Source organism: Alosa pseudoharengus, unplaced genomic scaffold (assembly GCF_046254945.1).
Source record: "Alosa pseudoharengus isolate Yale_2024_CS ecotype anadromous, Long Island Sound unplaced genomic scaffold, YU_APseudo_1.1 YU_APseudo_1.1_scf_4, whole genome shotgun sequence".
Classification (NCBI taxonomy): domain Eukaryota; kingdom Metazoa; phylum Chordata; class Actinopteri; order Clupeiformes; family Clupeidae; genus Alosa; species Alosa pseudoharengus.
In genome coordinates, this window is record NW_027468774.1 from 25,316,506 (window position 1) to 25,331,717 (window position 15,212).

Sequence of the window (15,212 nt, forward strand, 5' to 3'; positions counted from 1 at the left end):
GGCTACATCTAGAGCATATGAAAACGACAGTCACGACCAAGTTTGCGTCAAATTAAAATAGTCATTCTATGGTTTAAAAATAGGCTTGGGACTAGATCGACACATAGTTACATAGTTTGTGCTAAAAGACGTGGCTAAAATAGGCCTACGTCATTCAATCGAACAACAGAAGGCATCCACTAATCAAAGAGTGACGTAATGGTGTGCAACAAACACCGGGCACAACCAACTAGTTTGCCGGTCATCCAGAAAATGACACAAACTTCACTTAACTTAGACAGCAACTATTAAACAACAAATTATGGATTTGCTATTCATTATGAAAGAGAAAATCTTGCCCTATTATTTCACGTCAAAGCACCGTTTCTCATTGCCTCTGTCTTTTTGCAACTCATTCATGCGAATCACTTCCTGTACCAACTTGCTATTTTCCATGGCAAAGTAGCCTAGCCTACTTACTGTAACGTTATCGCTGCCTCGACAATTGTGTTGACTTTTACAATGAAACCAGACAGTCTTCTTAATTCTTATGTCTAAAGAAAGCAGATCTACGCATGTTTCGAAATATAGTGAGTTGTACGCTACTTTTTGATAAATCAAAGCCAGCAATGGAGGTCCCACCCAATAATGTGTTGAAGTTGCCGTTCTCGCCTTGGCTCTGTGCACTTGTGCTTAGAGGTTACCTATCGCTACAGGCCAGCAGAATTCCGTGAAGATGAAGATGTAGACTTGATAAGCTACAACAAGACTTACTCGAATATTTACCTGCTATTCAGATGCAGACGTTTTTGGGGTGGCTAGCAAAAACCGATGGCTCCGTCGATGTCCGTTACGCAGCGAATCAAACTCCCTTTCCGACGGCTCCAACCTCGCTACAAGCTATGGTTAAACTGGAGCGTTCGTTTCCTCCCTCCCTTTCTTTTTTTCTCTTTTTTTAGTTTCTATCTACCCTCCTTAACAAGCCGAATTTTCGTACAGAGTCGGGGTGCGGTCCAGAGAGGGCGGAGGCTATGATGTGTGTCTATCCTGTCAACCACTCACAGACAACATTTTAACAGTCCCAACCAAGAGAGCCAGTCAGATCGACTTAGGGGCGTGAATTTGTGGGAACCTTCGTGCCAGTGGGCAAAAGTATGAACTTGAAATAGTAGGGGGGTGCAAGGATAACGCGGTGTTTAATGAAAGAGGTATGTGCAGGCTAAGGATTTTTTTGACCATATAAGTAGCCCTCCGTTCAGTGAATACTACGCCATGAAGGTCTTTGTCATTATTTGGCCCACCCCTGTCTACAGCAGTATTTCCTTTATGAACACACTGTACACTTGGAGTTTAGCTTTGGAATGTGTTTATTCATAATAATCTCACATGTTCATTTGACAATATTTGTCCATACCAAATCCAAACCTTACCTCAATTTTAACACCAGCTTCAACTCTAATAAATTAGCCTACTTTAGAAACGTTTTTAAAAAGTTACAAAGAAATAAACATTTTATTTATAAAGCATATTTATAAAGTTTTCACTGACCAAATTCCTGTAGGATAGATAAAAAAGATAAATAAACATACATATACATAGGCTACATACATACATTGGCTATGGCTACATAACAATATAGCCTAAATACATACAAAACATTCAGAAAGCTACCATAAAGGTATGCTAAATAAATGGAAATGAGTTGAGTGAAATCACTTGCATAATGGTGTGCAATGATGTTTGCCAGAGGCGTACATAGATGGAGATGAAAAACAAAAGACTAAAATTCCACTCACACTCTTACCCTACTGATCTTTCTCTCTCTCTCTCACTCTCTCTCCTTGAGCATAACTTCAAAATCGATCACACTGAGATTTCTCTGATATCGTAATAAACAGTGTGATGAATGTCCAGATATATCTAGCCCCTATGAGAGACACAGTTAAGCATCTTTAGTGGGTGTGATTTTGTCAAACATAATATACCTCCACATCATGACCTCAACTTCCCTTTTTAAATGTGAAATTTCACATCTTCCATTTAGCTTAGGATAACACAGATTTAAATAAGTAGGCCATGAATTGCATTTCTTTAAAAAGCGGTGACATTCCTCTCTCCAGATCTGGACTGCATGGGTGTAATTGGTGAAAATGGTTAATGAAAAAGCAGCCCTGAATTGCATTGAACTGGTATGCGTGGCATGCTGAACTTGTTTGTGAGAGCTTTCAGTGGCTGTGTATCATCGCTGACACTTAACTTGGGAACATGCTGTGTGGTTGGAAAAATCAATACATCTCTTGCTCTCTGGCTAGTTGGGCAATAGGAGGAATTTCTGTTCAGGGGTCAAGGGTCACCGCTGTCCCTGTCTGAGCAGTAACAGATGCCGAATGAGATGTGTGTTTGTGTGTGTAGGAGAGAGCTTGATAGAGAATGAGAGAAAGAGAAAGAGAGAGAGACCGAGAAGGGGCAGACAGTTCATTGGAGATATACTGATGTGGATGTGACAGAATATTCCCTCACTTTGAAAGAGAGACAAAATACGGAGGGGGAGTTAAGTATGTTTTTTTCTACACAGAAAAAGCTAGATGACCAAATAAGGAGACTCTTGACCTCACTCCCGCCTTCCTTGAATTGACCCAGTCACACTCCATCTCAGCAACTGGGTGTGCCCATAATCCTGCGAGGTAGTAGTCATGTATCATGCACTTGAGCAAGCTGAAGTTAGCTCACTTTCACTGAATGATTGAGCTGATGATGATAATGATGAAAAAGCTGCAGTTTCAGCATCCATATTTGTGTATACATATGGCCTAATATGCATGCCCTGGGAAATGTGTTTACTCCAAGGCCAGGTCTGTCAATCATAAGTGTATGTGTGTGTTTGCATATTCAGTCTAGGTCTGTCAATCATATCCATGTCTTGATGTGATGTAAATACAAGAGTGATGGTTGATCCCATGTCCAGAAATGACATACGCCATTGAATATAAACATAATATCCCAGGGATACAGAGGCCCCTCTAGCATAACCATACTCAACTATTCAAAATGGAAGCAATGACTATTTACTCCTCTCTGTTCAATTCAACAGAACTTTTTAGTTGTGACCTGATGTGGCTGTTTGAGTGTATACAGTATGTCAGTGTGTTTGTGAATCAATCCATAAATGGAAAAGGAGCATCCTCTATCCTGTTGTGTAATGCCCTTGACAAACAAAACATTCTAATAATTAAAAACAGCTTGGAAAAAGAGCAATAACAACTTCAGACAAGTGTGGTAGTTTATTCTTTCTTCTCCAGACCTCCCCCTCTCCCTTCCTCTCTTCTCTCTCTCTCTGTGGTAATCAGTACACAGGAAGGGGTGATAAGACGTATGTTGACTCACAAAATTGTGGAATGTGAAGAAAAGGGAAGGGGAGCCAGTTCCTTCTTTTCTTCGGGGGGAACGTCCAGCCTGATCCTAATGAGTTTTAACCCTCTCCTTGACTCCATGGGTTCCTGGCAAAATAGTCTTTTTTTACCCAGTCCCCCAAAAATCTGAGACGTCAGGATAAGAAAGGAATGAATAACAGTGGCAAGGCTGGGGCTGCATAAGGAGCCAAGGTCCTGTGGGTCAGTGTGTGTGTTTGAGATATAAATAGGGTTATGTATTTACTATAAACACAATACTCATGTTCCTGGCTTTGGCAGCCAGATCTTTGTCTTGCTTTTTGCCCTCACATATACACACCCAGAAACACAAAAACACATGCTGGCGTGTAATCTAAAGGCATCTGGGCTATGTGGCACAGACCAAGCCACTCAAACAAGCACAGAGCAAATACTAACAGTTTGAAGAAGTCTGAGAAAAACAGAGCAGGAGAGAGAATGAGGTAGAGGGCATAGGAATTCTGCCGCTCGCTCTTTCTCTCTCCCTCTCCCTCTCTCGGCGTTTGTTGAGCACTCACTGGCTTCCCTGTCTTTTTTGCCATATATGGTAACAGAGTGGTAGAGAGAGGGAGAGAGACACCGAGCGGGAGCGAGAGGAGTGGAGGTGTGGTCTATTGTTTTAGGGCGGAAGAGGTGTAGTGTTACAACTGCTCTCAGACCTTTCCCGTCCTCCGTCATCCACTTCTTTACCTCATCCCTTTCAGCCCTGGCTCTGATTCAGGGTCAGAGTATGCAGGGTTAAGAGAACAGCCCTCCATTGTGATAAACAGGTATAAGTACCCGAGATAAGTCTAGACTCTACTCTCAGACACTACTCCAACTACAGCAACTCCCATAAGCCAAGAGGTGTAGATCAATATAGAGGTGCAGTCATTATAGTCATTCCAGCTATTCCAATCACACGAGTTCAACATGGCTGAGAGTCCAAAGAGTGGAATTCCTTGTGTGCGCTAAGGTGACACGTTGTTGGCAGGATTATCACATTTCTGACTGCTGGTCCGTACATATGAGCAGCCAGCCGATCCCTCCACGCCTGTGGAAATGAGGTGGCATTCCTGAAGAGTCTGCATGTGGAACGTCCGTGGTGTTGCCTGCCTGGGATCCCTTTAGGCACAAGCCAGACACTCTCATGCGTGACTGCAGTTATCAGGCTCCCTGACTCTTCTTCTCCCCCTCCACCCGCTTATTTGGGGGGAGGGGGGGTTGAGTACTTGCGGTAAATGTGCCGTCATTCTGTCAGCAGCGGTCGCATAATGATACAGAGAGAATGCCAAGCACGCTATATGAGCATATGAGAAAGTCCCTGGGATGACATCATAGGAAGTCTGGAGAATAACGGCTCCGAGGTGCAGGTGTGCAGCCCTGCCTCCGAGGACCAGACGTGAGGGAGGGAGGGAGGCAGGTGTGTGTGTGTGGGGGGGGGTCAGACTGATGCACGTGTGTGTGTGTGCAGCAGCGCTGCAGGCAGGGACATGCTGATGGACAGCAGCCAAAGTGATGGTAATGCAGACAGACGGCGGCTTCCCCTCAGTCAAGCCCACTCATGTCGGCTAGCTAACGGGGAACGGGAGTGAGGAGATCGAGGAACAAGGGTCACGTCAGGTTGCAGAGCACCTCAGCAAGGTGGCATGAAGGAGATGACAGGTGGGACACGACGAGGCGAGACAAGGAAATTAGAGGGAGAAAGGAGGGGGAGGAGGAGGGAGATCAGTGCAAGCAAGTGAGGGGGAGGGCAAAGAACAGTTTGCAGAGGTGTTGAAAGGAGATGTGTGTGTTCCTGTACTTTAGGAGAGTGCTGCAGGCAACCCCTGGTCAGGAGCTTTAGTGGGAGGGTGGGTCGTGAGCGAGGCACCACAGTTAAAGGAGACAGCTTGAGAGCAAGAGGGAGGACTGGAGGAGGGCCACGGCTGGATGAGCTGCTGAGGATCAGGCGCTCTGATGGCCCTATAACTCACATTCCTGTGGGAGTAGGCAATACTAATTACTCTCTCACACCGAGAGTCCACAGGTCTTCCCCACCATCGCAGTCTCAGGAGCTAAAACTATGCCAAGAACAGCATACTTCTCAGGAACCTATGTCTCCATATGTTTAATATATTATATGGAAGCAAAATGGCTGAGAGACCATTACAGAAACTACAACTTTACAACAGCAATGGTGTCGTTTTATTTAATAATATCATTATTAAATAATACCTTTGGATATTACATATTGCATTTCCCCTTAACACATTTACTGATCCTTTGTTCTATACAATGAATCACAAAGCACGTCACACGGTTCCAATTAAATATTTTATAATACCTTTTATTTAAATCACATCACTTGGTCATATCACATATTTTATTGAAACAAAAGCTAAATTAAACCCTTAACCATGTTCGTGCTTCCCTCTTCAGATATTTCACAGTCACAAACCAAGAGACAGACAAGAGCTGAACTGTAAAATAAAACAAAACAAAAATTCACACGTCATAAAACAATACATAAAGTACATACATACAATCAGCTCTTTCTCTCAATGACGTACACATTCAGCTTTCACGATAGTAGGCATAGCGGTGTAAGAATGACTGTGTAGAACCTGTGATGCTGGGGGAAGCCCGCCCTCATGTGGTCAAAGGTAAGAACTACAGAGAGCTTTTAACAAACCAACCATTCACTCTCTCTATCTCTCATGTCGCCCACTGAACTCCAAACATCAGACATTGTCTCTTTATGATACAGTATAGTACAGTAAAGTAGCTGTACACTCTATATTAGTGTTTCCCTTTCCCGCTCCTCCTGGTGACCCAGAGTACTACATGTTCTCTGTCCCTCCCACCTCCTGATTGGCCGAACACTCTTCCAGATGCCTCCAGGTCATTAGAACATTGTGATGAGCTCACAGCCGAGGGTGCCGGAGCAGGAAGTTCACTAAAACATGAAGTGCTTTGGTTCCTCTGAAGCAAAGGGTTTGGGAAACACTGTTCTATACAATCTATCATAACAAACAGATAAAACTCTGGCTCAGACTCCTCTACCACCATTTTGACAGAGGGGCATAGTTTACAGATAAGGAGATGGTGGATGAGATGCATATGTATGTGAGCACAGACCCTCACCACATATGCACAGAATTACAGACACAAGAGTGGAAGTTGAGGTTTCTAGGATGGGTGTGTGAATGTGTTTTTAAGTTAAGGACATTAGGAAGGGAGAAGGAGGCGGAGGTGGGTGGGTGGGCAATTTCTGCACATGCTCAGTGTGGCCACTGGGTGCAGTTACAGAGTACTGAGATGATGTGTGTGGCTGGGGAGGAGGGAGGGGATAGGACAGAGGAACATGGAGGACAGGTTCATTGTCCAATGAGTTTCTTGACAAACGAATCCAACTGGTCTTCATCTTTGATCCCCACAAACTGGTCGATGACGTCGCCTCCCCGCATGGCGATCACCGTAGGAACGGCTGACACCTGAAAGAGGATTCCCCATAGCCACAGAGTGAACAGAGAGTACAGTGGGCCGTTCCTACCTTTTCACACTTAGCGGTGCTCTAAGCAATGTTACGTGGTTTCTAAGCTAAAATGTATTTGTCACATTCAGCAAACATCACCTCACCATCCGCTAGCTGCCTATGCCCTGAATACACTGTAAAAAATGTGGTCTCTGTGGACAGCCCAAGCTCCAGAAACGGCAACAAAAACAACTTGGTCCAGACCAGATGCGTGTTTAGGAGAGTTTCAATTGCCAGGGAGGGAGGGGGAGGGAGTAGCGAGCCAGCTCTCTGTTTAGTTTGAACGTCAACAGAAATGACTAGGGATGTCCCGATCCGATATTTGGATCGGATCGGCCGCCGATATTAGCAAAAAATGTGGGATCGGCCTGCACGGGAAAATCCCGATCCGGACTCCCGATCCAGTTTGTTTTCAAAACTCCGGTCCGTGTTTTCCAGCGCACCGATGTAGGTAATCCATTCCAGTTTTTTTTCAGCTTTTCCCTCCAAATCCGGTCCGCGTTTTTCAGCACACCTAGCGACCTGTCCAGCATCCCACTTGTCTGTGCATGTCCCACTAAGAATTTAAAGTTATCGAGCAAACATTTCATGTCACAGTTGAATTAATATAGCCTAATGTTAACCGCGACCGCGAGTGTCCGCGAGACCCTCTTACTATTAAGGCTGTTATGCATGTTGCTGCTAACAGCTTTGCCTGTCTAACGAATGTTATCTCCGCGATTTAAGATTGTTTGTGTAATGTATAGGCACAGCACGCACTTTAATTTCCCTATTTTTACAATCGGCTAGCCTAACAGCATTTCATTTCAAAAAGCAACCTGGTCAATCGCTAACAACTAAGTGCACCTAGGCCTACAACTCTACACATCCAAAAGGGTAGAAGCTTCCAGTAGGCTATCATAACTTTTTTTTACCGTTTAGTCTGTGCATCGGCGCAGTCTACGACGATGTGAATTAGTGACAGCTGTTGCGGTAAACTTAAGCTCCTGTCTCTAAATAGGGAAGATAGGCCTACGTGCTATGTTGACTTGATTTTCTGTAATAAATGCAGCCTGTAGCCTAGGTTACTTCAGCAAACCCAGACCAGTTGTGGCATCAGTTTCGCTTTTAAAACGCAACAGTGAGAGGCTTTTTAGCGCTGTCTCACTTATCATTGATGAGCACAGGATCAGGCTGACACCTGTGCATGTTGAAATGATCACCTTTGTGAATAGAAGAAGAATCTCCCCATCATGCTCAGACTGCAGCCAGGGCAAACAGTAGAAATTGAAGGGAGTATGGAGATGGAGCAGTAAAGTGTGGAGGAGATAGCAATACTGTAGAAGGCGTGACAGTTATTTGGGTTGTTATAGCCAATTCAGTGTGTGTGGTAATTTGACTATTTTCTACTCAGGTTTTGTGTGTGTTGCTTTTATATATAATTTTATATTGTTTACAATATTGTTTACACTGATGGCTTTTTTTAAGCCTTGGTTTACACTCTTGAGCAGAGCACTGATGCCAATTCAGTTTGAGTGGTTAATTGACTATTTATTTTCTACTCAGCTTTTCTGTGTGTTTTGCTTTTTTTATACAGTTTACAATATTGTTTGCACTGATGGCTTTTTAAGCCTTGGTTTACACTCTTGTTGTTCAAGAGCAGAGCACTGATGCCAATTCAGTTTGTGTGGTTCATTGACTATTCATTATTTTGTGTTTATTTAACCCTGTTAAGAATAAACAGGTCAGCTTCTCATTACCAACCACTGTGGATTATTCAAACTAACCTAATTAAGTTGGCTAGTTGTTCTTAAGAGTAAAACCCTTTTCAACATGAGTATAACAACAAAATAAGTAAATATCTTTAATACATGCTTGGATCGGCCGGTATCGGTATCGGCCGATGCTAAAAGCTACAATATCGGTATCGGATTGGAAGTGCAAAAAGCTGGATCGGGACATCCCTAGAAATGACGTTTCCCAACATCGCTTAGATCACATTTAACAGAAGCGAGGGAAAAGAAAAAGACTTACCCCATACTCTATGGCAAGGTCAGTGTGTTCGTCAATGTCAACTTTGGCCATGGTAACTCGACCCTTCTGTTTGGCAATGGCTTTCTCTAGCCTGGGCCCGAGGATCTTACAAGGTCCACACCATCTTCAAGAAAACAAACATGGTGTCAGATAAGTCAACTTCACCAAAGAGAAAGAGCGGGTGTTCACGCAAACCCATTTGTTAAACTGCTGAAGCACCATACCAGTGACACTAGAAATGATTCACTGAGCAGAATTTGTAAACCTGGCCTGGCAAACACCAGACCAATTCTCAACTGAGATTTCTGCCATTAGTTGTGTACAAAACTGCCTCAATGATGATCATCAGTCCGATACCTGTCCATTACTGTGTAAAGCCCGCCCCATATCAGATATATGATTGTGTGCTGGGTGGAAATCAGTTTCAATGAGAGTGTCCAGATAGATCTGCCAGAGCAAATGCAATGAGCTCTCAGATTCATCTGGTTCCCAAGCTATTGTAAACCACAACTGACTAAGCAGAAACACTAGAAAGCCTAACTAAGAACATAACTGAAATGCAAAAGTAAATAGGTCTAAGCCACTCTGTAAATACTGTTCATCTCCCTGAAATAATAAAATAAAGTAATACAATGCAGTGCTAGTTCTACAGCTGATGTATTGCCACTACCACAAAATGGCATTGACATATGTGGATCACCATACTGGATATCAAGGACAGAGGCTTGTCCTGATATTACCTCCCACAAAATCTCATGCAACATGGAACAGAAGCCAGTCATGTGGTTGCCTGGCCAAACAGCTGGTGTAGAATGAGATGTATTTTTAACCTACACGCATACAGCCACACACCGCTTTAAAGATACAGGACATATAGGCACAAACTTGTGACACATAGGCCATTAATTCCAAGACAGCATATTAACCTCTGATGAAAAAATGGCCACTTATAGGCATACTGTAAGTCATTAGAGATGGAGGGATTTCCAGAAAGTTCTTTCTTTTACCCAATTTGGTCTGTTATCACACAGCCCAGATCCCCAAGCTAAACTAGTCCTGGCTAAACAAATAACACAGCCCATTGTCTTCAAATTTGTAGACCACATTCCTCTAAAAAGTGATGAGACCTCTCATACAAAGAGCATCCCCTACTGCTTTATCCTGCCAAGTACGACAATAATGTTATACCCCCGCCCCAACAGTTTTACAATAATTCCAACAATAAACTAGGTGTTGGATCCAGTTATGCAAGATCCCAGACCTTATGACAACCTCTAGCTGTACTATGGTAGCAATAATGCTTGTGATTGGTAACATAAATGTTATGTTTTAGAGGTGGTGGTACATTCAATTTGTCCCTGAGAGAGCCTGTGTGTGTGTGTGTGTGTGTGTGTGTGTGTGTGTGTGTGTGTGTGTGTGTGTGTGTGTGTGTGTGTGTGGCAAGAATCAATTTGGTTGTGTGCTCTCGAAAGCAGGAGAAGAATACGCAACTGGGCATGGAAGTCTATGACCACAGGCAATTCGCTGTTGATGACCCTTTCGGTGAAATCCTCCTGGTCCTGAACATTGAAGGAGACCTCACGGCGGGCAGTGACGGGTAGGGCTCGTGGGAGCGAACGCCGGGGCGACAGAAGGGGCTGTGGGCTTGCCGAGGAGCACAGTGAAGTGGAATAGAGGGCGGATGATGGGGCACGGGGGCAGCGCACGTCCCTCACAGACACGGTCCAAATTCTCCGGACGAGCAACCTGTGAGCCATCTGGACAAGCAAGATATGGGTACATGGTGAGGTTGAAAAATTTAAATAAAGAAGAAAAACAGCGGACAAGATACAAAGACTAACGTCATATTAACGTTAATTAATAAATCTGTAATTGCCTGCTGAGATTAATAAACACGATTACTCACAAGGGCAAAAATAACAATGGTCTAGCAGCTAAACACAAAAAATAAACCGACCAAGATGCTAGGCTATAGAACTACTATTTAAGTGAGTATGTCCTATGAATGTCAGTGTTTGTATGTCAGTGTTTGACATTACAAATTAGTGAATCTTGTAAAGAAGAAACTTTTTATTATTATTTAGATAAGGGTCCTAATATGGGCTAACGTTAACGTTTCTATGAAACGGCGTAACGTTACTGGGACGACATCGTAGCTTGTTAGCAACCTGAAGACAATCACCAAACTACTAGAAAGACAACTTAGATGAATAGCTTTTTAAAGAAAATGTTATAGACAATTGCCCAACTAAACTACTGGATTAACCCTTATCAGTTCATATGAAAAACAACCAGTGACACAGGCTATAATGTTTGAAACAGTTGTTATGAAAATATAACACACTCCAATGCTTGAGGTGTTTTGCAATCGCAGCAGTGCGTAATGCTAGCTAGCGCAGATTCTCCGTATAACCTCCGTATGACTTTGCCAGTTTCATCACGCTTTCCGTCGTTGTGAGGCATTCTAGACGTATAATAGTCAGTCGACATGTATCTCGATTCTACCTACAATGTAATCTGGCAAATAGCCAAATTATTTGGTCATAATATAGAAAAAAACACAGATCCTTACCGTGTTGTGCACTCTTTAGATGTAGTTTGGCCGCCCGGACCACAGAAGTTGAGGTACTTCCGCTCGCTAAGATTGTCCGGTGCTAGTGCTTGTGCTTGGCTAAGTAGCGCCGACCTGTGTTCGAAGTCAGCTCTACAGATTGGATGTGTTGGAATCGCTGGTACGCTGCAATCCGTCAAAAAAATATATCAGTTCTAGTAGCCTACAGTACTACAGCGACACAGTCTCTTTAAGACAGAGAATGCACATCTGATAAAATATTAGCTTACCATAGGCTGTGGTTGTTATTGTCACATCACTTAACTGAATATAAACTGGCTGTGTTCTGTGGCATCAGAAGGAGGGAACTCTTTCATTATGTATGGGGAACAGAAATGAAAGACCAAAAATACCGATTCACCTTTCATGTAAGGATAACCAGAGGATGAAAGGTTGGAACGTGTGAAAGGATAGAGACAGTTCTGTCTGGGAGGTTACCAAACCAAGACGAACGCTTCTGTCCCTGTCCGCCAAAAATTCGCAAGGGGCAAAGCAAATTTGTAAGTAAAGTGGCTATAGTGCTACATGAATTTCATTGTCGATCAGTATGCTACTAGTTCTAGCTATCTGTTGGTCATATGGTTTTGTCTTCATTGCCATGTTGGTTTTCCTTTGCTGTTCTGTATTTTAGGCAATTAGGTGTCAGAATTGGTCAGAGTTTAACACATTTGTGTGATTGATTGACAAAAACTCATTGATTGATTTATTGACAGATTTTCTGCAAAAAGACTGTGTAGTCTGAAATCAATGGAAAAGTCCAAAGGGACCATTTCATTATAGCAATCTTAGTCAGATTATATTAATCCTTCCTGTAAATTATGTAGACCTTAGGCTATTGTGAAACATTCCCTCATTAAACGACTAGTGCTAGGTTCTAATCTTTTTGAGAAGGCCATTTTTTTTGCCTGAGCAATGTGGACATGTGTTTGAAACTTATACCTTTATAACAAATGACACATTGCTGCATAGGCCTAATGAGTCTAATGTTCTAATGTATTGAACTGTATCCAAGGTCATGATCGAGTTTTAATATTTTATTCAAAGATTATTTTTTTATTGTATTATGAAATTACATTGAAAATCCTTGTAAATCAAAAATAAATGTGTTCAGACTTTGTCACACCACAGGAAAAATAACATGAAAAAATGCTTCATTCTGGTCTCAAATGCTGTGGGAAGGTCCACTGATTGTGCTGAAATCATGTCCAATTGGGTTGTGTTGCTCTCACTCAACTGTCCTGATTCTAATTAATGTGTGTGTGTGTGTGTGTGTGTGTGTGTGATTTGATATGCTCACAGATAAAGGCTCTCCACCATCCAGGCACCGGGGGAAATCCCCTTAGAACAAGATGCCCTTGCTCTGTCCTCTTTGATGTTGGACGGCACCAGCAGGATGGGCCAGCCTTTGCCAGACTGGTCGTCTGAATCACGGGTCAGTACGGTCTGCTGTTGCAGCAGTGATAAGGCGGTGGGCTGGGACGATGGTAGCCATGGCCTCTCTGGGCAGTGGAGCGGGGGGGATCTCACCACGCCTGGCCTACGGCCACCACCCCTGTTCCGTGCCCTCGGCCTGCGGGGCGCGTCGTCAGCCAGCCTGCCCCCTCACAGACGCCTGCGCTCCATGTTCCAGCGACCGCGGGCTGTGCTGCCCGACAGTAGCCATCATGGCGTCAGCTCGTGGAAGGACTCGAGCAGAAAGCTCTTCACCTTTGGGGATGCACACGTGAGCTCTGCAGACTGCAATAAATCCCACAGCAACACAGCGGTGGACACTTGTAAGTCTGGCCCCTTAGAATCCTCCACTGCAGCCTGCGACAGGGTGGCCAAGAAAAGAGTATTGCTGAGGACTTGTAGCCACCCCGAGGTGCTAAGAAGTGATGAAGGAAAGGAAAGGGAAACACGGTCACTCTCACTGACCGGTATGAAATTGGAGGTCCCTCCACAGTGTCCTCCAGTGAGCGCCCCATCCAGAGGGAGAGGCCGGCGGAGCAGCAGCGTGTTCCCTGAGAGCTGGACTGAGCACAGTGGTTGGAGGAGAGAGAGGCCGCAGGCTGAGAGGAAGAGGAGGAGCAGAGGAAGGCCGTGGGACACTCACAAGAGTGCGGCCGCCTCAGTGGAACCAGAGGGACACCAGGAGGCAGGGCTGTGCCAGTGGCTCCAGAGCCTGGGCTTTGCCGAGGACGAAAGGAGTCCTCAGACGAGGCGGATTGCGTTCGGTGGCGAACTGCAGAGGTCGCACTTTGAGAAGCGATTGGCGGGGCACAGAGGCGGGACAACTGAGACTGGCACACAGGAGACGCACCAGAGGCGGGACCGACGCCCTCACTTCCTGCCCCCCATCCCGCAGAGCACCTCCTCCTCCTGCTCCTCCTCGCTCTTGAACGTGCCCCTGCTCCTGCCCGAGAACTCGCCCCCGCCCTCCCGCTGCGTCTCGCCCGAGTCCCCCTGTTCGCCCCTGCCGGTGCCCCTACTCACCCACATCCCCCTCCCCCCACGCAAGAGGAGAGACTTCAAAACGCTTTTCTGATTGCCTCCGAGTTCACGCCACTGGACTTTACTTCATTCTTATTTAGTGTATACTGAGTATGTTGACCTTTGTGCCATTGTAGTATGCTGTATTTGTAACATACACACGTTTGTAACACACTCTAAATCAGTGTGGGAAATTAAGCGGGACAGTCAGACCAAGAGAGGCTTCTGAGGAGGATTTGCTCCGCTCAGAACTCACCAGCAGGGGGAGTACTGTGCTAAGTGCAACCAGGAGCTCTACTGCTGAAACAGAGGTGTCCTGTGTGTGTGTGTGTGTCTGTGTGTGTGTGTGTGTGTGTGTGTGTGTGTGTGTGTGTGTGGTATGTGTGTGCGTGTGACAGAAGGTGGGGGTGTGGGAGTGAGCGGGAATGAGAGGATATGTGTGTGTGAATGTGTGAGAGAGAGTGAGTGCATGAGAGACTGTGGGTGTATGTTTGTCTTTGTGAAATTAGGTAAAAGGTGTGTGTGTATATGAGGATGTATGTATGTGAGGATGTTTGTGTGTGTGTGTGTTGTGCTGTTTTGCACATAAAATGTATGCATTTTACATGTATGCCTGTTTCTATATGTCATGTTTATGTTACACATGTTCGTGTATGCATGTGTGTATCTAGGTCAATAATGTCTAAAGTTGTGTGTGTGTGTGTGTGTGTGTGTGTGTGTGTGTGTGTGTGTGTGTGTGTGTGTGTGTGTGTGTGTGTGTGTGTGTGTGTGTGTGTGTGTGTGTGTGTGCATCCGTGCCAACTGTATATGTTCTTGGCATACGCTTGCAACTTTGTATGTGTTTGTGAGAGAGCGAGGGAAAGTTAGAGAGAGCGAGAAAGAGAGAGAGAGCGATGTGTGTCAGCTAGCAGAACACACGCCTCTCAGTCCTCCCTCTTGCCGCTCGTTTATGTGTTTACACTTGCCAGCCGCCATCCCCCCCCACCCCCCACCACCTCACCATGTTTGTGAGAGAGCCTCTTTTTTTCAGCCTGACCCCCTCTCCCTCCTACTGCCCCTGCCTACCCCCCCTACCAAACAAACATTGCACCGGAAATTGCAGGGATTTCTGGGATATCTGTGGGGTCCCGGTGGACAGAGGGGGGCTCAGGAGGGAACAAGAGGCGCTTTTCTGTCACACCTGGGCCTTGAGGGGCGGAGTGGGGAGGAGGTG

The 15,212-nt window shown here is 44.9% G+C and overlaps 2 protein-coding genes across 4 annotated transcripts in view; both read right to left on the bottom strand.

The window, feature by feature from the left end:
- Positions 1-947, bottom strand: part of LOC143102119 (myosin-9-like) — a 34,094-nt gene extending 33,147 nt beyond the window's left edge. Inside the window, exon 1 of one of the 3 annotated variants that reach the window (XM_076265517.1) lies at positions 766-947. The gene's annotated coding sequence lies outside the window, so the exon portion shown is untranslated. Of the gene's footprint in view, positions 1-753 lie in introns of all 3 variants that reach the window. The other 2 variants (XM_076265515.1, XM_076265516.1) reach the window with 2 other exon arrangements.
- Positions 948-6,610: 5,663 nt separating this feature from the next.
- On the bottom strand, positions 6,611-11,563 carry txn2 (thioredoxin 2). The gene is made up of 4 exons (XM_076265518.1): positions 11,489-11,563; positions 10,408-10,673; positions 8,917-9,040; positions 6,611-6,862 (listed from the first exon to the last, which is right to left on the bottom strand). The coding sequence occupies exons 2-4, from the start codon at positions 10,671-10,673 to the stop codon at positions 6,746-6,748; spliced, it is 507 nt and encodes a 168-aa protein (XP_076121633.1). The 5' UTR covers positions 11,489-11,563; the 3' UTR covers positions 6,611-6,745.
- Between the last annotated feature and the right edge of the window lie 3,649 nt (positions 11,564-15,212).

Coding starts and splice junctions, on each gene's coding strand:
- txn2 (XM_076265518.1), bottom strand. CDS start 10,673: ATGGCTCACAGGTTGCTCGTCCGGAGAATTTGGACCGTGTCTGTGAGG. Junction 9,041..10,407: donor GTCATAGACTTCCATGCCCA/GTTGCGTATTCT, acceptor GTTTTCTTGAAG/ATGGTGTGGACCTTGTAAGA. Junction 6,863..8,916: donor ACCTTGCCATAGAGTATGGG/GTAAGTCTTTTT, acceptor ATCCTCTTTCAG/GTGTCAGCCGTTCCTACGGT.